The sequence below is a fragment of the Oryx dammah genome, unplaced genomic scaffold, assembly GCF_014754425.2.
Source record: "Oryx dammah isolate SB20612 unplaced genomic scaffold, SCBI_Odam_1.1 HiC_scaffold_17, whole genome shotgun sequence".
NCBI classification, from domain to species: Eukaryota; Metazoa; Chordata; class Mammalia; order Artiodactyla; family Bovidae; genus Oryx; species Oryx dammah.
The window spans coordinates 22,999,694-23,024,356 of NW_024070201.1; the positions used below are offsets into that span (position 1 = coordinate 22,999,694).

The following is a 24,663-nucleotide window of genomic DNA, read 5'->3' on the forward strand; positions in this document are numbered from 1 at the left end:
ACACACAGAGACACTGACACGTGCACACACAGATACAGACACACACACACACACTCAGAGAAACACAGACACACAGAGGACCCCACACACACAGAAACACACAGAGAAACGCACACACAGAGACACACACATGCTCACACACGCATTAAAACAGAATACCTGAAAGACTGAAAATAAGGGAAGGAACCGGAGAAGCTGGCTGCCTGGGGAAAGGGAGTGGTGAGGCAGGAGGGAGCCTCTGCTCCTTGACCACGCACCCTCCTTTGCTCCCACAGAGAGAGGACATGTGTGCCCTGAGCACACCCCGGACCACCTCCCTCATGCTAGAAAAATTGTGGCCTGAGAAAGCACAACCAGGCTCTCTCAAGTTTGTGTGTTGAGAGTCCAGATGAAAGTTCTGGAATCCATCTCCTAATGGTGGAGTCAGGGCCAAACTGTCCCATCTTTCCTGTCGTGGAAAACATCACACTTCATCACAACCTGAAACATGTTCCGAACTCATCTTTGTGATGCTCTGATGAAGTGCATTTGTGTGTTAGGCCTGAAAGCCCGGACAAGCCAACTGGAGCGTGTGTGTGTGTCCATAGTTGTATGTGAGTTTTAGATTTTATATTTCTGAGTACACAGGGAAAATGGCATGCATCCCATTAAAGGCAGTCAGAGCAGAAGGCAGAAAGCAAGAATGCAAAATATGGCTCCCACTCCGCTCTGTGGGCCAGGGTTTCTGATGCATAATTGAACAGAGAAGAAAAGAGTTCCTGCGTGTTGCATGAAATGGTTCTTTTTTCTCCTGCAGAACATAGCTTAGGGTCTGCTTTCTTGGTGTTCCCTCCGTGTGTGTGCTGCAGTGAATTTTAATTCCTGATGCTTTTGAGGTTTCGTTTTGTCAGCAGAGCAGGCAGGCGACAATGAGCTGTGCTCGCATGGGTTTAATTCAAGTGATGGTTTTCTTTGCATTTGGAAAAGGAATGAGACTAACAGCACCCTTTCTCCTGCTAACAGTGATGCCCCAGTCCTTTGCATCTTGGGCACAGTATGTATGCCGTGCCGAGCGTAGCGGGAAAAGGCTACACAATGTCCTTGCACAACTCGGGTTGTATTTAAGATGTCTCACTGTAGGTTGGTCTTCTCTGGAAGTAAAACACAATCTCGGATCCAGTTTTTTGTTATGGAGGAATTAAGTGTCTCTCCCCTGATGTAGGTTTCATTTTTAAACATCGAACATGTCTGCCCACAGATCAAATAATGAGTAGTGACATCCGAAGAGAAGAAAGTTTGAGTCTCCTTTATTTTGAACCACTTGACTACTGACCCAAATTGTAAGTCCCAGTGGTTACTGGGAGAATAGAAAGACAGACTCGAATGAGCAGCAGCCTGTGTTGAGCATGAATGTATTTCTAAACTGCAAGGCAGAATGTAGCACGTGTGAATTGCAGTGGGACTAACAGCAGAGTAGCTAGAAGCATCCAAAAATCTGCCCATTATTGGTCAATAGGGGTGAATATAAATAGTGTCTTTTGCTTTTTGCTTTCTGTGTGTGTGTGTGTATGGATCCATTTATAATTATGAGTGAATGAAGGTACTCTGCTGGCTCAGACGGCAAAGAAACTGCCTGCAATGCAGGAAACCTGGGCTTGATCCCTGGGTCAGGAAGATTCCCTGGAGAAGGGAATGGCTACCCACTCCAATGTTCTTACCTGGAGAATTCCATGGGCAGAGGAGCCTGGCAGGCTATAGTCCATGGGGTTGCAAAGAGCTGGACACAACTGAGTGACTAACACTTTCACTTTCAAATAGAAAAAGGAGAAACTGCTCAGTTGTGTATAATTCCTGCAGACACCCGTGGTTGGAACATGCCAGATCCTATGCAGCGTGAGACAATGAGAAGCGAACGCTGTACCAGCCCACAGTGGCGAGGGCCCTCACTTGATTGAAGCATTTCTCTCGAATCACTTTTAAACAGTGGTGTGCTTTGGGCAGAAACGAATCTTCACCTTGCCTCTCTGTCCACATTCTCTGTTAGTTAGCTTCTTCTACTAGTGACAGCCAAAATGCCCCTTGGCCTGTGCAAGTTAAGATGGGGAACCCAAAAGGCCTTTAGAAGAAACACAGTCATACAGTGAAAAATCAGATGTAAATAGAACACAGGTCAAAAGGGAATGTAGACATACCCAAAGAAGAAAACTACTTTTCATTGTAGAAGTCACATTCAGGTCTTATCCGTTCACTGCCAAGTCTAAAGAGATGCCTGTATCCACAGCAAGCGTGTGTCTAATGTCCAACTCAGCCTGTTGGGCCAGCGGTTCAGTTTCTGCTGTTGACAGAGCTCTGACCTCAACCCCCAGAAGGAAACCTATTCCCTTTCCTCACTGGCCTCTTTTTTAAATTATTTTGCTAGAATCTTTATTAGACTGCTTCATGGTTCTTTACTTTTTTATTTTATTTTTTACTGATGTATAGTTGCTGTACAATATTATAAATTACAGGTGTACAATAGAATGACTCACAATTTTAAAGGTTAGACTCCATTTGTAGTTACCATAAAATATTGGCTCTATTCCCTGTGTTGTACAATATATCCTTGTAGCTTGTTTTAAACCAAATAGTTGGTACTTGTTCCTCACTGGTAACCCTTATGCTAAGTGAAATAAATCAGACAGAGAAGGACAAATACTGTATGATGTCACGTGTATGGAGAATCTAAAAAATACAGCAAACTAGTGACTATGGCAAAAAAGAAGCAGACTCACAGATGTAGGGAACAAAATAGCGGCCCCTCCTCTTAGATGTGTCCTGATCAGGGTGTGTCGTGGCGGCCCTTGGATAACCTGAGTAGACAAATAGAGAAGGAAGAGATTCCTGGCCACCTTCTCTGCCTGCACCCAGCAGACCTCCCTCGGTCCACACCCCCCTCCTCATCGCTCCAAAGGAAACATGAAATGACTTTTCTTAATATAATATGATATTTTATTCTTCCAGGGCACCCAGTCATGGGACTCTTCCTTCCTGACCGTGCTCTGTTTCATTGCCCTTGCTTCCCAAGGATGCCGAGACATTTCTGGAATCTGTGAAGAATAACTTGCCTTTTTCTTCTCCTTCAGCAGTCTCCTGGATTGACTTTGGCATCCCGGTCCTGGCAGAGACAACTCCCCATTTCAAAACAAGTGTCCATGCTCCTTGATGTGGTATTAATATGCAGTTTTGCAGCTGTATCTAATGCTTATCGGTGTTGTTAACCAAATGCTCGTTATGATTTATTAGTCTTCTATTTCTGGGCAGTTTTACTGCCCTCCCCATGTTTCTTATATATGCTGCTAATTTAATTTAATTTCTCCTTTTATTTAGCCTGTGATTTTGTTGTTGATTTTTCTCCCTGCCCATTGTTTACATCAGGTTTTAATTTTTTTGTATTTTCCATGTGACCTCCTCCACTTTCCTTTCAACCAATCATGTGCGTGCGTATCATGTGACCTTGTCATGTGGCTTGCATGGTGCTGATGATGTCGTCCACGCTGGTGAACAGAAGGTAAAACTCTTTGTTCTGAATCATGAAATAAATCTGGGACCACAGCCTGGCACATAGGGCCCACTCATTTCTTCCTGTCTCGGATTTCCTAAGCGAACTCATTTGAGAGATTTCCTCTTGTTCTCCATGCACGTCCAAAACTCATCAACCTTTGGAGCCTTTAGATGACAATGTAATACCAAGACAGCTTTCAATTTAACGTTTTGCTTCAAGAAATCTGGCTACAGTAAAATCACTTTAACCACAGCCGAATTTGCACCCTTGAATTTTTACCAGGTAGTTCATAAACTTTATTTCCCAGAAAGCAACGTTGTAAGTGAGCTTTTTATAGCATGGTTATCTCACTTTATCCAGTAGTTCTCCAAAGCACAGTTGTTGTAAAATGTCACATTTCCATGAAAACATAACATTGAACACCTACAGAGAGAAATGTGTCCATCACAAAGGTTGTATTTGCTTGAAACCAGTGAGAGTGTTTCATAAAATTCATGCAGATTGAGGACTTTCTGAAATGAGAGATTTAAGAATTTGGAATTAGAGCAGTTTGGCTGTAATGGCCAAGGTATTACTTTGCAAGTGACCTGCCACCCGCCCCAGGCAGGAGGAAAGAAAAATCAAAGCAAAAGTCATTTAACAATTACCATGACTGATGATTGCCCTGTAATCCAAAAGCACACCATTGACCCTTGCAGCGAAGGAAATAAACTTATAGCCTAATTAAGCTCAAAGGAGTGACAAAATAATTCGTTAATATTGTGACTGTCACAATCCTGTAAATGCATTTCTTGCTTACCATGACTGTGACAGGAAAATGAAGCCTCTGCTCACAGCTCCACCCGAGTAAAATCAAACACCCATTCAAACCTGCCCTGGGAGTCACATGTGTGCCATTCCCTCCTAACTGGAAATGTGTACTTCACATCACAACCGGAGACACATATAGGCTGTGATGGTCACAAAAGCGAAACTAACACCAGTAACCCCCCAGGGTGCCCGTGCATGCGAGGGGTCCCCGGCGACCTCGCTTCTCGGAGAGCTGATTGGGCGACATCCACACGAACAAAACCATCAGCCGCTCGTCTCGCATGTGCACTGTCCCTGGTCTGCCCTGTGTCCTGTGCGCCCCACGTGTGTGAACCCCGTATGTGGCACCCATCACCCTTCACACTGACCCCTGTGAGGACTTCAGCTCTCTGGGCATGGCCACAGAGCCCCAAGTCAGTCCCATTTACAGTCAGACTCCTGGACAGGCTCTTGGTTGGGAGGGTCCTCATTTTCAAACAAGAGGATGTTCAGCATTTACATCATATGAAATAAAGGAGGGATGTCCCCGAAGCTTCCCAGGTAGGCTCTGGGAAAGAATCTGCCTGCCAATGCAGGAGACGCCAGTTCGATCTCTGGGTCGGGAAGATCCCCTGGAGGAAGAAATGGCAATCCACTCCAGTATTCTTGCCTGAAAAATCCCGTGGACAGAGGAGCCTGATGGTCTACATTCCACAGGGTCTCAAAAAGTCAGACAAAACTGACCACGCGTGCATGGTACCAGGTGTGGTCCCCAAGTCAGGGAACCTCTGTTATGCTTAGAACTTGGACCTAGCTTTAAAAATTACCTTGATCTGTGAATCTTAAGGCAGAAGAAAAAAGGCTGGGATCCTACAATTGTCTAAACTCCAAGTCCCACTCCAAAAATGTGGTTTCAAGGAAGACAGGCACTTTTTCAGACTTGAGATGACTGCTCAGATGCTGAACCTTCCCCCTGGAAGCTGAAGTATGAGCAGATAACTGGATTGAAACCTTAGTTTCTTCTTTAAACCCAAGTTTAGTCATTTCTGTGCAATGCTGTGATTCAGAATGAAACACAAGATAGAAGCTAATTCACACATCTGAGGAGCTATCTCTTGCAGACATTTTAAGCGAGGCTAGAAATGCTTGAAGGTGTTTCTCGCAGCTGCACTAGAAACACACCTTAGCTGTGGTCTTGGCTGTCAGTAGGAAATGTGGCCAGTACTAAAACACTGGGAGACTGTGGAATTCCGAAATGTGATCACCCCCTCGTCAAATCACTCCTCTTCTGCCTTTTGCAAGGGGGCAGGCAGAGGACTGTTACTCAGATGAGCAAGACACAGCAGGAAATGGCCCTTAGTAATAGAATGGAAGGGAATGGAGAGGCTGGAGCAAATAAAATTCACAGGGGAGAGAAATAAAACTTAGTTAGGGATGGTTCCTCTAGGCTTAAGTAAGGCTTTCAGGTGGTTAGGCCTAATGAAAATGGTTTAGTGAGCAATGGGTAGGTTGTACACCCACAAATGATTAAACTCAGTGTCCACTACCCTTCACCACCACCCTGCCAAATGGCCTAGGATATGTTTAACGTATGCTGGATGTTCTGTGCACCTTCGGTTTCTGTCCAGAAGAGGAGAGATGAACACAGGCATTGAGCACCAGCCCTGGGCCACTTGGACCCTGAGCCCACAGAGCTCTGCAGGCAGGGTCCATGACAGGGAAGCGCAGACACATGGCCCAAGGGCACAGGCGTGGGTTTGCTGGAAGCAAAACTTTGAGCCACCTGATGTCAAAGTTTATTTCTACTATCACAGCATCACATAACTGCAGGGCCTGCTTCCTCTGGTGACTCCATCAGCTACCGAGGACTCTGTGTAAATGGGACTCCCCTCCCCACCAGCATGCGTGTGATGAGACGTCCCCTGCACCCTCCCCGCCCTCCCGTCCGCGTGCAGCATGTTTGAGCATGGATCCCTCCCCACCCATTTATAATGATCTTTTTTTCTTTAGCTACTGACACTGACTCGTACTAGGAAATGCTGATTCTGATGAACTAAACTCTTTTAACACCCACTCTTCCTTCTTAGATTGAAAACATCACTAACCATCCCTTCCACCCCCTCCTTTATTTTTTACAGCTGTGTGTCTGGATTGCCACGGTCTCTGGCAGGTCGACATAGACTTTTCACGAGGGGTTCTGTTCTAATTGCCTTTATTCCCAAGGATTCCCTGCACTGGTGGTTACCAGGGTAGAAGGCTAGCGTGAAGGGACCAAGTCAATGACGTATATCAGCCCGAATCCCGTGGGCAGAGACTGGGGGCCATGGAAAGTGCCCATTTCCCTGGGGTTTACCAGGAGGAGGGTTGAAACCTCCCAGGAGCCTCATGCTTCTTCATAACTCACCTAACGTCCAGGAACTAATGTTGGAGATGTTCACAACCCCGGCCCCCCTTTGTGGCCTCGGAGGCAGGAGCCGAGTTAATTGGTGGTGATGGCAGTTATTTCTGTCTTTAACTTCCTCAGCCTGGATCAGCCCCATAACCACAAGCCGTACCTTCGTGGTCATATTTTCTTTTTAGGATGATGAAACAAAGATAATTGATCAATTAATCTGTTGGTGTTTTCATGACACCCACGAGAAGGGATTTGGTATTTCTGTGGTTTGGTCTGTCAGAGTTCATTTATCGCTGTTTAACTTGTCCTCTGTAGCGCCAAGCCTCCCCACCCTACCCCCAGCACTCATTCACAATTCCTGAGAAAACTCATGCTGGAAAGCTTTGTGGACTGGGTGCCTCCGTGAGCATGGCCGCAGAGAACCAAGCATCTTTTCTCTGTAGAAACAAGGGAGCTGGCCACACCCAGGACCACTCATTCTGTACCCCAGCACTCCTCAGAGCTGGGGACGAGAATGACAAAGGGTCAGATCACACTAGCGCAGCAAGTCCTTGACAATTAGGAGAAAAGTGTTCAGGAGAAAAAGAATGCTTTCCTCCGAAGGCCTGATTTGGGGGAGCAGTGCTTGAGACAAATTGGTGCCTGCCCAAGCACTGCCGGCCACTCTTTGGGTATAAGAAAACCACCTCTGAATAGAATGGCCAGGTCTGCTGCCAAAGCACCATCAGGGAGGTTCTGAGGCTCCAGGATTGTGTGTGATATAGATCAGATTGATCTGTTTGACGTTAGGGCTAAGAGGTTGGTCTCAGGAAGGAGAATTAGTGGTCTGATAATTAATCTTGATTCCCTTTGGTAATCTGCTGATCCTGCTAAGGCCCATTCAAACTTCTGACCTCTTGGTGTAATTTTGAATATTCCTGAGCTGGAAAAATCAAAGAGGTGTCACATCAGATCAGCTGCATCATACGTTTGGGACTTCTTAAAACCAGCAGTTTGAAATCACTTATAAGAAATAATCAGTAAGGGGGAAGAGGCATTAGGATAAACAGAGCAAATAGTATTTTTAATGCCAGGCAATCTTATTTGATAGTAAAAGGTTCTAATGCAGGCCCTATGCCCATCATTGGGTTTTCTCAGAAGCCCCTGTGGGGTCCTGATGAGAGAGAAAGCAAAGGCAGTGAAGAGAGAACCCAGGTCCAGCCTGTCTCAGGGAGGCCTGTCAGCCGATTAGCATTCCACTCAGAATGTACAACTCTAGGTTCTTCAGCTCTTTGAGTGAGAAGTAGAATATTGTTTTCCTTCCAGAATTCACAATTGCTGTTCAGAGGCCCTGGGCTTGCTAGAATTTTTGTTGTGGGATTCAGATATCCAGCAGTAGTTTGCTGATCCCAAGGCTTCTGCTGACTCGGGGAAAGACATGAAGCTGACTCTGATTTTAGGGCCCAGTAGCACCGTAATTATAAAGAAGAACCTACAATCTGCATGGCCAGAAATACACATCTCAATTATGGTTTCTAAGGGGAATTTATAGGACCTGCCAGTAATATTTTTGACTGTATGTGGTCTCTCTGGTACATTCTTTCTTTTTTTTTTTCCCTTGCATACGTGATTTGCATTCTTCTAGAAAATACCAGAACTGCCTGATATTTTATGTTTGTTATCAACAAGGTTTATTTTTATGAATACCACTGTTTTAGTCTTTACATAAAATATTTGGGGGAAAAAATTTGACTCATGGTTAAAGCTAAACTCAGAGGGTATAATTAACCCCAGGGGTTTTCTCAGAGCCACCTGCCGATTGCTGCTGAATTGCAAACCAGCATTTACAAATAATTACAATATTGGTTTTGCTGAAATTACCCATAATGATTTCAATCAGAGCATCCATCTCGGAACAGAGTGCATGTTGCTGCTGCTGCTGCTGCTGCTATGTTGGGACCCTCTAAATAATTTCCTCTCTTAATGTGTTCAATAAAGCAGCCAGCCTCCTGAATGCAGGCCTGTTTCTTTGGCATCCCTCATCAGGCAGGGCTGGAACATTCTCTTTGCAGAGAGCTTAGGAAATCATTTCTTTCACCCCATTTCTAATCTTTAAAAATATTGGCTCCCAGTGAACATTTGAAGATGAATAAGGCAACTGATTAAACAAATATCACTCTTTCCACATCTGTGTGTACTGACGGCAGGTTGCTTGGCCATAAAGTTAGTCATAATCTCTATGATATTAGTCCAATAGGATCTTCCTTTAGAAACACCATCATAGGAAAAATTAGATTTCTGTACAAGGGCCCCACAATTCAAAGAATTGAATAAGAATTGAGTAAGTGTTTTCATTTAGCAAACAAAATCTTGTTTTAATCACCATTGAAACTCGAACGCCTAATGGACTACATGGTACCTAATAGATACTGAGTGTGCATTTGATGAATAAATCATCTTTAAAGTACTCTAAATGATATAATATAGGAACGTCCCTGTCGGTCCAGTGGTTAAGACTCCGTGCTTCCACTGCAGGGTTAGGTCTAACCACATTAGATCCCTGGTCAGAGAGCCGAGATCCCACGGGCCGTGTGGTATAGCCAAAAAGTAAAAAATACATACATGATATGATATGATATAAAATGCCCTGAATTCTATGAGAAAGCAATACATATCAGAGTTCCATGGTAGTCACTCGAATAAAATGATGGCAAATTATAGTGTTCTAACTTCTGTAGATGTTAGAATTGTGTTCCATGGTATAGTTTTGAGTGATTTCTCTGTGATTCCATCTATATTTTTTTCTGAAACAAATCCAAACGTAAGAGCAGGTCATTAGGGCTTTTGGTTTTCACAAGGTTTCCTTGGTGAGATTTTTGTTCACATATCTTTGAAGACTCTTAGGGTCTGTTTTTTTCAAAGACAGGAATTTTTGAAATGACTTTTTCTTTTTTTTAATTTGTAGAAAAATGGGCAATTTTGTGGCAAAGAGATATGGAATTGTTTATCTTGGGGCACATTTCCCTAAAATTGACTGTGCATCCCAGATTGGGTGTCCTCTGTTTCACGGCATCATGAACACAGCCAGGGTGCTCTTGAGAGCTCGTCCTAGCACAGTGACTGTCACAGTGATGTCAGAATCAGAAGGAACTCTTGGGGGCATCTGGTGTTTTGCAAACCTGGAGACTGAGGTGGTGACCTAGCCAAGGCACTAAACCCCCTGGGTTCTGCTGCGGCCTCCGTAGCATTCAATTCTATCTTCATGGCAGCAGAGCTGCCCCGGTGGAATAATCTCTATTTCCCTTCCTGGGAGGTCTCGGGGGAGCGACAGGTCCTTGCCTGGTGGGTGTGTTGGAAGGGCCACTGATGCCACCTCCTCCTCTCCCTCTTCAGGCAGAGAGATCATTAACCACAGAGTCAGTGTTGCAATACTGAATCCAGAACGTTACTGCAATTAATGTGAGTCTTATCAGTCCAGGGTCACCAACACCCCATTTCACCTGGGACTAAGGTTTTGTCCAGGGTAGAGGACTTGCAGTACTAGCGCCTGGAAAATCACAGGCTAACCAGCGTGCGGTGGTCACCCCCATTCAGTGAGAGAGTAGAATTTGTAATGCTCTTCCACATCTCCTACTTCATTGCTCAGCATTGGTGAAACTACACAGACTTCCTTCCCTACTCTAAAATATATTTCACTTGGAGTTTCTTTTTAGAACTGGATATGTCTGATGGGGCATAAGGCATAATTAATTATTGTCTAAGATGTATAATGGTCCAAAAGAATTAGAAAAGCGTGCACACTTAGACATTATCTAAACAGAATTTCTAAGTATTTTCCACTGAATAATTGCTGCTGGTGGCTAGACAGTGGTGTAAAAACAGGACAAGTCTATCTGAAGCCCATTTATCTTTTTGTTTTTCTTTTTCCTTAGTCACTGATTAAAGGAAGCCAGTCATAAGCACAACTTTTCGTAAATGCTTTATCCCACAGGCATTAAGATTACACAGCCTCCCTGTTGCCGCTTTTTGTAGCCCCGTGGCCAGTACAGGGGCACCTTGCAATCCTGTTAATTGAGCTTCCGGGGGTGTGCCAGGGGCCCGCCCAGACCGAGTAGCAGGACTCTCGTCAGTTTTGCCTCTGGTTCCTCCTGGTCTCAAAGGGAAAAGCAGCCCCCGTGGCCATCGTGAGGTTCCCAGCACAACTGAGTGAGTTGGGTGGGGTGGGCTGGCCTTACCAAGCTACATACTTGTGGGTGATGAGGTCCAAAGCCTGGTGACAAGCCTCCCCCGGCTCTTCTATCCCATGTCTGAGATTCTGTCTTCCAGAGAACAAGCCAGGACCACCCACCCAGAAAGTAACTGTTTTATAGGCTCTGCAAATCTTCTGTCTGAGGTCATGAAATAGATACAAGAGATGGTTTCCACCAGAAGTGCCAGGGTCCCAGGTGTTTGAAATCTTCATTTTAACTTTTGATAACAGATGTTCTGTCATTTCATGGCTTTCAACATATACTAATGAAATAGTTTCTCTTAAAATAAATTAGCATCGTACAGGAGAACCATCCCAGCCCTCAGAATTGGTCACATACAAGCTCAGCTTTCTTCTCAACCTGGATTCACAGCGTTACTGCAAAAAATAGAGAAACATCGACTTTTTTTCTGTTGAGAAATGCTGAAGACATTTTTTCCCTCTCTCTTCTCACAAAAGACTTTAATGAACGTTCCATTAATACAAGGCACCAAGGATTATCGCCAAGGCAGTTGAGCCATAAGTGCAGAATGCTTACAGGAAACTTGCCTATGGCAAATCACGCTTTACTTAATCACAACTGGAAACCTGTTATTTTTTTTTTAATGACTCTAAGTCATAAAACTTAATTCATGCAAGAGCTGGTCACAAGAATGCAGCATCATTCCACTCTTGTTAGGAATTAGACCCCTCGAATAGATCATTTATCCCAGAGAAAAAATAATAGGCTGCTTTGAAAACTTATTTTATGGGTATTTTTCTCCTTAAATGCCTACATTTTCCCATATTTCAGGCTGTTCCTTAAAATGTACCAGGTTTATATAAAAGTTAAATCTGCAGTTGTAGAAGCAACTAACAGAAAATGCAAGCACCAGAAAGAGACAGACCGAAAAAAAAAAAAATCCTCTCTTTAAAATGGTGAAAGGACTATACTAGGAGGGAGGGTGGTTTCCCAGAACATTTTCGAAAGGCGTTCTCAGTTTGGGTTAAGACTGAGGCATCCAACTGGAATGTAAAGTTTTACATGTTTTCCTTTTGAACCATTTGAATTGCTGAGAAATCAAGAGTCCAGCCCCACTCCATCACTGCATCTCATTTTGATGGACTGGATTTTCATTGTGTGGATGAAAATGTCATGTGAATTCCCTGGCTGTTTCAGGGGAACCCAGTGCACCTAAGCTCGAAGGGCAGATGGGAGAGGATGGAAACTCTATTAAGGTGAAGGTGATCAAGCAAGACGACGGCGGCTCCCCCATCCGACACTACCTGGTCAAATACCGAGCGGTGAGTAGCCTCCTTCCTGGGTTTCTTGCAACCCACGACCCTAACACCCGCCCTTCTGGACCAACAGTGTCTTTAGAGCAAGGGGGCAGGGCAGCCCATGTGCCCGGCAGGTGGCTCATGGGCCCAAGTTAGGGTTTTAAATTCAAAGACTGACTTACAGCCTTTAGGTCATATCCACACTGAGACCATTTTATTTTATTTTATTTTCAATTCTCTATTTTTTTTAATGATGTATAGTTGATTTACAATGTTGTGTTAATCACTTCTGTACAGCAAAGTGATTCGGTTATACATATATACATTCCTCTTTTATGTTCTTTTCCATATGGCTTATCATGTGGTATTGAATATAGTTCACTGTGCTATATATGGGCCTCCCCGGTGGCTCAGCGGCGACCAATCAGCCTGCAATGCAGGAGATGCATAGGAAACAAGGGTGGGTCAACCCTCGGGTTGGGAACAGCTCCTGGAGTAGAAAATGGCAACCCACTCCAGGATTCTTGCCTGGAAAATTCCACGGACAAAGGAGCCTGGCAGACCACAGTCCACTGGGGTCACAAAGAGTGGGGCGTCACTGAGCATGCATGCACACACGTGCGATGTATAGAATGGACAAACACACTGAGACCATTATAAAACCTCTAGAATGATTTTGGTAATGATAAGCCCACCCATGACTGATTTTTCTGCTTCCTAGGTTTTTCTGCAAAGTTACTTTCCCATCATTCAGTACTTTTTTGCAAATAACATACTGATACCTTGGAACACACTTGGATAAAGTGCCCTATGGGCCAAGCATGTGGGCCCTTGATCACATGCATTTTCTCCCCCCAAGAACCCTACGAAGTTGGTCTCAACAGTTATCCTCACTTTACGGGGGAAGTGAATGAGGTTTATGCAGTTAGTGACCACGTGACTCACACAGTCAGGCAGCCAGGGTTTGAATCCAAGTCTGTCTGACTGAAGAGACGGGGGTCTAAGCCCCCTGGCCTGGGCTGCCTCGGCTCCTAAACCGTCTCCTTCCCTCAGCTTCCCTCCACTCTAGTGTAGCCCGCTTGACCTGTGGTTGTGCCGCTACCCATGAGCTTGGCCCTAGCCTTTTCTCTTCCTGGTTTGCCCACTGCCCATCAGAGATTTCTGACATTCCACCTTTCATCCCCAGTGCCCAAACTGAAAATCACCCCCTCTTTTTTTTGGTCTTAGAATGATACTTGGCCATCACCAACCATAACCGATTGCTGGGAGATTTAGAGACAGCATCTGAGCGTTGCAAATAGCCTCTTGCTAGGATTTCTTAACAGTAGAAAATAACCTGAGTGGAGTCTTGTTTCTTCAAATAGCACCCAAGAAAGGCTTTTTCCAAAAAGTTTGACTTAACTCTGTCTCTGCCTTTTGATCAGCCCCTACTGATCAAAGCCCTAACCTGGTGGGAGCCCTAACCTGGTTAGGTTTGCAAAGAGTCAGTACAGCACAGAGCCCCCCACCCCACCCTGGGAACACCTCCTAGCTGCTGGGCCACCTGTCAGTCACTCAGCCCCCTCCTACTTCATTGCGAAGCCGGGTTGGAGCTTGATATGGGGGGAGGAACCTCAGTTGACTTCTGTAAGGCCTGGCCCAGAGGCATCACTGGCTGAGAGGTCCCTGTAACTTCCTCGATGTGGAACAGGATACAAGTACCAAGTAGATGGCCCCATGGAAACCGCTGGAAGCGGACAGTGTGGTGGGGGGATGCCTCTGGCATTTGTTGGGCTGATGAGGCCCAGACAGACATGGAATCTGATTCCAGCCTTACCACTTAGCAGCCTGTATCCCGAGTAGGTCACCCAATGGTCCATCACCTCCATTTCTCCATTGGTAAAAGGGGGATAGCTTATCAAGTTGTTACAAAGCTTGGTTATTAGAGTACAAGCAAAGAACCTGAGATGTGCCTGACACTGGGAAAACTCTATACTTGGTAACTAATAACCACTGCTACCATGCAGGCTGGGTCAGGAAATACCTCCGTGCGATGCCCCATCGGATGTCAGTGTTCAGGAGGGTCATTCTGGCAGTGCCGGGCAGGTCTGCTTTAAAAAGACAGCCGGGCAAAACACTGGGATATGTTAGGCTTTGACAACCTTAACCATCCTCTCTCTTTCACTTTGAAATCCCAACTGTTGCTGAATATTTTGATTATTATACATTATTAATATTTATTATGTAACATAATATTTGCTTTAGATTCTGTCCGTCTCTTTTGCAATGATGTTTGCCAAGGAAAGAAGCCTTTCAGAGAAAGAAGACAAAAGACAAAGAGCTGAATTTCTTTGTTTTACATTAAAATGGGACACATGCTCACTCTTGCAGGAACTAACTTAGAGCCCTGTGAAGGTAGTCTGGCTTTCTGTTAGACTCAGAGGTTGTGAGCCCCTCTTCCAGCATTTCCCCACACTATCATGGCCACGACATGTGCTATCACGACCCTAAAGGCATCTCTCTGGCTGATACAAAGCATTTTGCCTGGAAGATGGCTGGCTTTCCTGTAATGTAACTTCCTCCAGCCTCAGCCATAGGCTAGCTCACCTTCCAGAGGACACTACTAGCGTGTTCTGCTCTTCTCAGGAGCAGCCCATCATCCAGTCGACATGTGTCAAGCCCTCCCACCCAGAACAAATTCACCGGCAGATGTGTAGGATAGGACTGGAAAGAACGTTTGAGAAAAGGGGGGGCCCTCTAACTCCAGCTTTGTGCCTGAAATTATGTCCTGGGAGTGCTCTGCTGGCCACTGCAGGCCCTGACAGCAGCACCTCCAGCAACACCTCCAGCTGCAGCCTCAGAGACCAGCTCACACTGCATGGAATAGAGAGACCCTGTTCCCTGCAGCATATGTGTGTTGCGCTCCCTCCTGTGAGAGGATACATCCCCACTTGGGCCCAGAGGCACTTGCCCACAACTCGATTGCCTCTGTGGCTTTGGGAAGTCACCTGTTCTCTCCCCCCCACTTCCCCATCATCAGCTTTAGTGAGGGCCTGGCCAAAGCCCTCGCATGTTTGTTGTGGGGGTGCAGTGAGAAAATGTGCAGAAAGCCTTCAGTCCAGGCCCTGGCATACAGCAGGTGCTCCGTAACTGATAGTTGTTAATGCTTTTAATAAAAGTGGAGTCTGTGCCGTGTTCCAGTGTCAGAGAGGTGAGCACAAACCTAAGTGTGACCCACATTCTAAAACAGGACAAGAATCCCAGTTGTTGAATCATCCTCTATGTCACCGTTAGGATAGGGCTTCCAGCCTGCCAGTGGAAGGAGGCCTAAGAACCTCGGGTTCGATCCCTGGGTCAGGAAGATCCCCTGGAGGAGGGCTTGGCAACCCATTCCAGTATTCTTGCCTGGAGAATCTCATGGACAGAGAAACCTGGGAGGCTCCAGTCCGTAGGGTTGCAAAGAGTCAGACACCACTGAGTGGCTGAGCAGACATGCGTCCTTACGATATGTGCCCAGCATTCCAGAGTGTAGCCTAGGTCCCTGCACGCCCTCAAGGTAATGGACGGGGCATTAAAGGGTTGGCCCCATGCCACACTGGGAATCTGCCATTGTTGTTATTTGCAAGCCCCCAAGGTTGACCTTCTGACCTGCGGGATCATTTACCTTCAGGGTTTTCAAGCTGGTGATAAAAACTATGCCCGATATCTCTGGTTTTTATTTTCGTTTTGCCCCAGTATTTAGTGACTCCCTCACATTCCTCCTGTTGGCTGGTCTTACCAGCTGTTTCACCTAAAGCTTGCTGGTGTCTCGTATCTTTCTTGCCGGTTTCTCCCAGAAGCTCTCCTCCGAGTGGAAACCAGAGATCAGGCTCCCATCTGGCAGTGACCACATCATGCTCAAGTCCCTGGACTGGAATGCTGAGTACGAGGTCTACGTGGTGGCCGAGAACCAGCAGGGCAAGTCCAAGGCAGCGCACTTTGTGTTCAGGACCTCGGCCCAGCCCACAGCCATCCCAGGTATGACCCCTCTGCTTTCTGTGAGTTTCCTGCTTTGAATTAATGCACAAGCACCGCACCTCCTAATGTGCCTGAATAGCCCCTGACAACTCGCTTGCTTACAGCCATCCTCATGATTGGTTGCCCATGCAGAGCTTAGTTTTGCTTTGTACCGAGCTGTGCAGTAGGTTGAGCTGGACTGGACCCCCAGGAAGGCTTGGGCAAGCATCCTGGGTGAAGGTCCTGTGTCGTCCATCAGCCTTGGAGGACTGATGGTAAGCCAGTCCGTGGGAACCCCTCAGGTGGGAAAGGCCCCAGCTCCAGCCAAGCTTTGGATGCTGATTGAGGAAGGATCCTTTTCTGAGATCTTATCTGCTATCTACCATTTCATACAAGGCCCACGAACCTGTTTTTAAGCGCTTTCTGTCTGATGCTTGCTTACCTGCACCACCGTGGTCCAGATTCTCTTCTCTGTGGGGAGCCCAAGAGAAGGAACAGATGGTACCCAGTTAGTTAAAAATCCCCTCTGCCAAGGGCCTCACAATTGAAACAGAGATTAAATGGAGCCACTTGAAAAAGATCAAGTGGAGACTGTAGATGCTGGAAACCCCCATCTGTGAAGGCAGTCCAGTCTGCTAGAGACCAGGATGGGAGATGCACCGCTTTCAAGAGATGCGGAGCCATCTCTAGGGATCCGGGACCAACTCAAGTGCGGGAATAAAGTGAGAGTTCTGCTTTCTGGCCCAGCTACCTTGCTGCTGATAGTCAGACTCCTCATTGACCAAATCCCATGGAGCAGTCCTAAGGAGATGCTCATCGTCCCTCTCTGCTTTCCTGACCAGCCACATGACCGACCAGAAGCAGGAGAGCTGGGCACAGAACATACAACTGCAGCTTAGTAGGAGCCCCCAAACTCTCTGCAACATCCAAATTCGATAGGAAGATGCCCCCAACCTCCTGGCGGCCTTCCTTTGGCCGCCATCCTGTCTGTCCTGTCCAGAGTGCTTGCCCCCTAGCTCTCAGCTCAGTGGTCATGATCGCTCATCCCAGTGGGAGAGAGGCCAGAAGGGACATGTCACAGTAGTGACACAGGGCTGTGTGTGTGGCAGTGGGTTAGTCAAGCAGCTGCAAAATGAGATCAGTGTGTGATTGCCCAATGGTTGGTTGTGCATGAGTGTGTGTGTGTGTGTGTCTGAGAGATGTGTGGAGGCCCCCAGGGAGTTGAGACACATCCATGGTCCTCCCCTCCGTGTTGGCAGGGAGACCCCTCAGCACAGGCTAGGGCGGGAGTGTCTCTGCAGGCACTGGCCACGTGGTCAGTGATGATGCCATGGTATCTGGGTGTGACTGCAAGCGATGGTCTCCTCACTGATGCACAGGCTGTCCGAACAGAGGTGCCCTGTCTGTCCTCTGCCCTTTCTGTCTCTGCATTCTTGGGTCAGTTTTTCCCTGATATCGACAGTCTGGTGGGCGTGTCCAGATCCACTCAGCTCTTATGGGGTACTTAGGAGCCGGGGGAATGAGAAGCCCGAGTGATTCCTTTGCAGTGAAACAGTCCTGCTGGCATCTCTTTCCTCGGGTAAGACTCCGTAGGTGGTGATTCCAACACGCTGGGTCCCCAGATGGGGTACCGCCAGTGGCATCAGCTCCTGGGGTTGGAGAAGTTGGGGCCACTGCGTTTCAGATACAGAAATTCTGGGGAGTCCTGCCCATGGCATGGCCAGAGCCCTTCTGGCTAATCTCCCGGCTGCCCCGTTAACGGGGAGGACGGGCTGCTCACCTCGCCCACCAGGGCTCCGGGCTCTACTGCACAGGTCTTAGCAGGAGCTTGCCTGGTTAAGACTTCTCTGGGACCTGCGGATCACGCCTCTGAATTACGAGATGCACGTTGATGGTGGAATTCTGTGGTCAGCGGGCGCTGGAGGTGAGAGGCACAGAACTAGGTCCCCTTTAAGACCGCCAGGCGTGGGGTGAGCTTGTGCTGCAGGAAGAGGAGGCCGATGTTTCGCTGAGAAGTCAGCCCCGTCCCTGTGCTCAGTTTGATGCACATAGACCAGTGATCAGATACATCTCTGTCCCCACGTGTCAAAAGCTCTGGAGACCTGAAGGCTCCTGACTGTACCTTAGAGACCTCCCTTATCAAAGGTAACACTTTCCTAATCAGACTCCTGTACTTGACCGTGGAGGCTTCTGTTCTCTCACTTGAATTTCATTTGCTCGCTGACCCCTAACCCCTGAATTTACCCTGCTCTGCTGCTTGTGGCCTTGCTGAGCTGCGGAACTGGCCTTATGGTGATAATACCGCACTGAACTCAGTTCTCTAACCTTTGTCAGCTTAATTTACGAAGTTGAATTAACCTTGGATTCTTGCATTCTCTGTATTTGACCTAATTTTTTTTTTCTTTTTATCTATTTTTTTTTCTCTGTTTCTGTCTCTTCCTCCTCTTTCCTCCTTCCCCCTCCCCTTCCTGTGTCTGTCGTCGCATATACCACCCTGGACGTCACTGGGACATCCCCACTGCCACATTTGTTTTTAAACAACCACATTCTCTCTGGGGACCCATTGCTTGGCACCTGCAGCGACCTTGGGAGGCTCCTCCGTATCCTACACCTTTGTCTCATTGCTTTTCTCTGCAGTGACTCTTCTCTTGCTCTGTTAAGAACTTGAACACACACACACACAAATTTAAATTTGCTTAAAAGCCCAGTTCCTATGAGAATCATCAGTGCCCCCCTCCTTTGGAAGAATCTGTCAGGACTACCATGGCCACGCCAACAAGCTCTCTGTGGAAGAGGAAGGTTTGGCAGTTGGAATAAAGCTGGACCTCCAGACATATTATTCCCACCCATAGATAACGTTTGCGCCACTTCCTACAAAGTTTGCCCCTTTTTTTTGCAAAGTATAAAAATGTTGGGAGCTCTTTTCTTTAGACCCTGTATATATAAAAACCATTATGCTAGGTTTTTACACGTAAAAACCTTGTCTGTAAAAACTTACAGACAAGTCTTTACATGGCTGCTACTGGTCGCATTTTTGGTTCTTAACTGAAGATGATATAGCAGAGGAAGGTTTCTAGGTACCCTCTAAAGCTTGCATCAGATAGTTAAAACCACCCGCGTCTCTACTCTAACCCCGTGCGCCTCCTCTGCCCTGCAGTAAGTAGTTGGCTTTGCTTGCATTCAGAGCCCATGGTAAGCCCACTGCAATCCACCAGAGCATTTTGCTGGCCAGATGGGCACAGTTCTGTTGCCGTGTTACCCAGACAGCAGAAGAACTCCGATTTAATCAGGTATTTTCTGGGGCTGATCCCACATTCTGGGAGGCACTTTGGTCCTGGTAGTATAACCAGCACCAGGCGCTGTTTAGGACGTGCCCAACACCTGTGGGCTCTGGAAGGTCGTGTCTCCCATTCAGGGTGACTCCTGCTGCCTGGCCAAAGATCAGCCATGGACCTCGTGTCTCAGCAGATGTAGTCCAACTGTGACCCACCCTATTGCCTAAGTGGCAGTCCCCCAGGTCCCAGGTCGGAAGAATCTGCTGTAAGCCTGGCCTGAGTCGCAACCCCTCCCCACACACACTCAGTGGAGCCGAAGGCGGGGCCAGCCCTGAGCGTCGATGAATCAGAACTCAGCCAGCCTACCCCATTTCCAGTGTGTCCCTAACCTGACCCCCACCGCCACCCCATCAGCCAGCCGGTCCCATTTCCAGTGTCCCTAAGCCCACGCCCCCCTCCCCACCACCACATCTGTCAGTGGCTTCAGTGACGTGTTTCAAATTTTGGTGGAAGCCCGCTGCTCCTCTGCTGTTGGGGGTACACCCCATCCCCCACGTGCCCACGAGAGGAAGTGGAATGTGTTCGTTACAGTCCCCGTGGAGATTCCTGTTCAGTAGCGGCAGTGTCTGTGCTCAGGGGTCCTTCTTGTGGTCACATACCATCCCACATGTCTCATCTCTGAGCATCTCCACAGAAGTTTGATTTTTTTTCTGTTTGGTTCCTTTATTTTTTAGTTCTGTTGTTGTTTTTTAATGTTCAAAGACTAGCCTTTCCCTTTGGGAAACCAACTGTGATCCTATGATCTTCGGGGCGACGCTGCCCAAGTCGCTGGGCACAAACAGTCCTGTGTCCTCAGCACTGGCAGTTTAGAGGGTCACGTGCAGACACCGGAGGCCCCACGCTGCCCATCAGTGAGGCCGGGCAGTGCCTCTCACCTCAGCCCCGTCGGCCTGCAGCCCCGACACAAACCTCTCCCCCTGGGGTCCTCCACCTCCAGCCCCACTGGGGCAGCAGGAGCAGACACGGCTCTTAGACACAAGCAGAGGATTGCAGAGAGGCACGCGTGCCTCCGGGCCCAGCGTAGAATCCCAGTGCCATCCCGAGGGCAAAGGAGGACGAGATGGTCCTCGCACAGTGACCCATCGCTGGGTCCCGCTCTTGATATCATCTTGGGCGGAAGTCACATATTCTCCCAGGAGGGCCCATCCCAGTCCTATAGGCGAGGGCCCAAGCCAGTGTTTCTGAAGGGACTGCGGGGATCGGGCCCAAAGTGTGGGAAAGCCTGACGTCCGTGAACCTGTCTCCTTGGCTTATTCTGGGCCAGGCAGACCCCAGCTGGGGTCCTTCCGTTGGGCCCATTTAGACAGGCCGCTGATTTGTAAGGAATGCCCTTCAGGGGTGGCAGCATTCGGGCACACCCCCCTCTCATGGTGGTTGTGGCCCCCAGCCCCTGAGATGGCTCCCTCTGCAGGAGGGCGCGCACACCACCCCACTCAGCCATCCCTGCCCTGGCTCAGCGCTGCCCACGTTCCACACGCCACAGGGCTTCTCTGCTCATTTTTGGAGTATTTATACGGCAGGTTTGGATCACGTTTTTCTACTAATAAGAATGCTAACATTGTTGTGCAGATAATCAGCAAGGCCTTGATGAAGTTTACACCTTTGCATTATTAAAGGAAATAACAGTTCATGTGAACTCACCAGCGTGTTTGGATTTTATTTGATAATGGTATATCCTGCCAAAGTCCTTCGCCTCCATTCACAGGGCCCCATGGATTACTTTGATCCCAAGAGGACCCTTTAAATGGCACCCCAGACTTGCAGCCCACTGAGTAGAGGTCTAGCCGCTGGAGCCACTTTTCCCTGCTCGGTTCTCTTAGCTCTCCTAAGTCAGAGCTGCTGTGTGGGGTCATGCCTCCTTGGACTTTCCCCCAGGAGATCGGGGAGGTGAAAGTGTCCTTGCAGAGACGAGAAGGTCACCTTGGGGTCAGAGGCACGCTCTGGGCCACCAGATACACAACTCTGTTGCACGTTCTCCCGATTTCACGGCTCCCTTTACAACTTCATATCAAAGGCTGCACAGAATGACCTGGTGGCAGCAAATCGGAGAGACGGTGCTCATTTGCAGACCCTACTCTGTTTATCATCACACTTAGTTGGATGCCTCCTAAAAGCCCCGAGACCTAGCCATCTGTTCATCAGAGTCCAGGAAGAAACAAGTAGACAAGGGGTTCAGGAGTGAACCGGAACCTCAGCTTAATGGTCCTGAGAGTCAGAGAAGGGAGACGGGCACGTCTTACTGCACTGCCGTCCTGGGGCGCAGTGACTGCGGCCCCGGGTCATCTGCCAGGGCTGAGACTGGCTTCTCATTTTGCGGCATTTAAGAGCGTAGGCACTTGGATGTCTCAATCTTGGGCAAGCCAGGTCCCTGTTCAGTACCCGCCCCCCCAGGCCAGGAACCACAGACACTGAGCAGCCCCAGATCATAGCCTCAAGGTTCAGGGCAGCTCAGAGCCCAGAGGTTGTGGAGAAATTGCTCCCAAGAGGCACTCTTTGTATGCAGAGAGGTCGGGGAAGGTCACGCAGAGACCTCAGAAGTTGTTTTCTTTTTCCTTCTGTAAAATGTTAAGCAATATGTAGGAGATAACCTTTGTCCTTCTGGTTTCCTAAACTGAACAGTTCTGTAAAGGCCACCGAGAGGTAATGAATGTTGGCTTTACTTGGATATTCTTTCATTGCCATCCCAGTTTGTCTTTTATTTGCTTGCCAGATTGCACAGTAGTAAATATTCCACCTGCCAATCCAGGAGAACGTAAGAGACTTGGGTTCCATCCCTGGGTTGGGAAAATCCCCTGGAGTAAGGTAAGGCAACTCACTCCAATATTCTCGTCTGGGAAATCCCATGGTCAGAGGAGCCTGGCAGGCTGTAGTCGATGGGGTTGAAAAGAGTCGGACACAGCTTAGTGACTAAAACGACAAAAAAGTGTCCTTTACTTACGTTTTTTTGTAAAAGCACCACATACCCTTTCTTCAGCTTGAGGGGCACCTCACTTCCTCTGTAAGTCTAGATTCTTAGTGGTAAAGTGAGTGATCCCTTGGGGATAAGTCTTTGCTCTCTTTCCATCCTTCAAATACATCAGTAATGTTAAGGCTACCAGGTAAGATTACACAGCTCATCCTTGAGTGGTGAGTCATAGGAATAACTGTTACTCATCGTAATGGTGAGAAAAACCTAGAAAACAGTGGTCCTCAAACTCTTAGTTGCATAAGAATCACTGGGATGCTTGATCAAATCCTGAGCCTGAGCCTCACCCCAGAAATTCTGATTTCTTAGAATGGGGGAACCCCCAAATCTGAATTCTTCACAAAGCACCCTAGGAATTCTGCTGCAAGTGGAGAAACATTATGCTAAAAGGTACTTATTTTTCAACTAGAGATAAAAATCACAAGAATCTGTGAATAAAGATGGGACCTACTAAGTGTTTCAGTCTTACAGGAAAAAGTCCCGCTTGGTACACGCTGTGGAGGTGATGGACATTAGGGAACCTATATCCTGTGCTGGGGGCCTTCCCAGGTGGCTCTAGTGATAAAGAACCCACCTGCTAATGCAGGAAACATAAGAGACACAAGTTTGATCCCTGGGTAGAGAAGATCCCCTGGAAGAAATCTTGGCAACCCACTCCAGTATTCTTGCTGAAGAATCCCCGTGGACAGAGGAGCCTGGCGGGCTACAGTCCATGGGGTCCCAAAGAGTCAGACACAACTGAAGTGACTTAGCAGGAGCTGCGTCCTTTGCTGGGGACTGTAGGACATCTAACATGCAATGACAGGTTCTTAGAGTTAAAGAGGACTTGATAACATCCTCCAGCCCAGGCCCTGCCCAGTGCAGGAACCTCAGCCCAGAGCATTATAGCATCCTGACCAAGGGATTTTCCAGCCTTTGCTTAATGCTTCTGGCAGCAGGGAGCTCATCTTCTCAGGCAGCGCACACCATGTCTGAAGAGCTCTTATTTGCTAGTTTTTTTTTCATCTGAGCTGAAGTTTGCCTGCCACCCCCTTAGTTTCCATCCACTGGGGACCCTGGTTGAGACTGCCTCTCCCCTCTCATGACATATCTTTAAGTATTTGGAGGCAGAGTTCTCATCTCCCAGGCTAAACAGTGCTCATTTGTGCAGCAAATATTCTGTAAATATTTCTTGTAAGTTGAGTTGTGTTACTTGCTCGGGGGACAAGAGGTAGACAGAGACAGATATGCCTGCTAGGATATTCAAGAGGGTGGGGCAGCCAAACAAAAAGCACATCAATGGGGATTTCCCTGGGCATCCAGTGGTTAGGACTCAGCACTTCCACTGCAAGGGGTGTGGGTTCAATCCTTGGTCAAGGAACCAGGATTCTGCATGCTGCACGGTATGGCAAAAAAAAAAAAATTCTGTTCATGTCAATGAAAAGAAAATGGCAGATGGAAATAGTAGTAAGAAGGGAATTGTCGTTTAGTTGCTAGATTGTTTAGTTGCTGTGTCTGAAACTTTTTGTGACCCCATGGACTGTAGCCCACCAGGCTCCTCTGTTCATGGGATTTTCCAGGCAAGAATACTGGAGTAGGTTGCCATTTCCTTCTCCGCGGGGGATCTTCCTGACCCAGGGATTGAACCCACATCTCCTGAGTTGCAGGCAGATTCCTTACCACTAAGTCACCTGGAAAGTCAAGAAGGGAATAAAACAGAGTAATGTGGTAGACACGGGTGGAGAGTGCCCTGACTTATGACGGTCAGAGGCGTGGAAGAGTCCACCGCACATGTGGGACATTTTAGACCAGGGAAAGCAATTTGAATCTTATGTCAAATGAGAGGGAAGACCTCTTGCCCTGCCTTCTGTTTTATATCAGTCTTATAGCCCTCCTGGCCCTTCCCCAAATGTCTCGTGATGTTGGCTTTGGCCTTCCAAGCCATGCAGCCCTCCAGAGGGTCTGCTGAGCCCAGGGCATGGGTGGATAATGGCTGTCTCTCCCGCACAGACCACTTGGCGGTGGTTTGTTTTCCTTCCTTAGAGACGTGACTAGTCCCCTAAAACTATATTTATGTATCAACCTCAGAACATGGTGTTAGGGCCTTTGAGTCCAAAAGTACAGACATTCTTTCCCCACAGTAATACCTTAGGCTCCTTCTGCAGGAAGTAGACAGTTAACACCTATTGGGTATGGAAGTCAGGAGACCACAGTGGC

The 24,663-nt window shown here is 47.5% G+C and overlaps 1 protein-coding gene across 18 annotated transcripts in view; it reads left to right on the top strand.

Moving 5' to 3' along the window:
* NCAM1 (neural cell adhesion molecule 1) overlaps positions 1-24,663 on the top strand; it is a 365,493-nt gene that overhangs the window by 330,710 nt on the left and 10,120 nt on the right. For 5 of the 18 annotated variants that reach the window (XM_040258006.1, XM_040257997.1, XM_040258001.1 and 2 more), the window contains 2 exons: positions 12,092-12,216; positions 16,008-16,188. In XM_040258006.1, coding sequence (XP_040113940.1) covers positions 12,092-12,216; positions 16,008-16,188 — 306 coding nt within the window. Of the gene's footprint in view, positions 1-2,077; positions 3,527-12,091; positions 12,217-16,007; positions 16,189-18,747; positions 21,143-24,663 lie in introns of those variants that run through there. The other 13 variants (XM_040258002.1, XM_040258005.1, XM_040258007.1 and 10 more) reach the window with 8 other exon arrangements.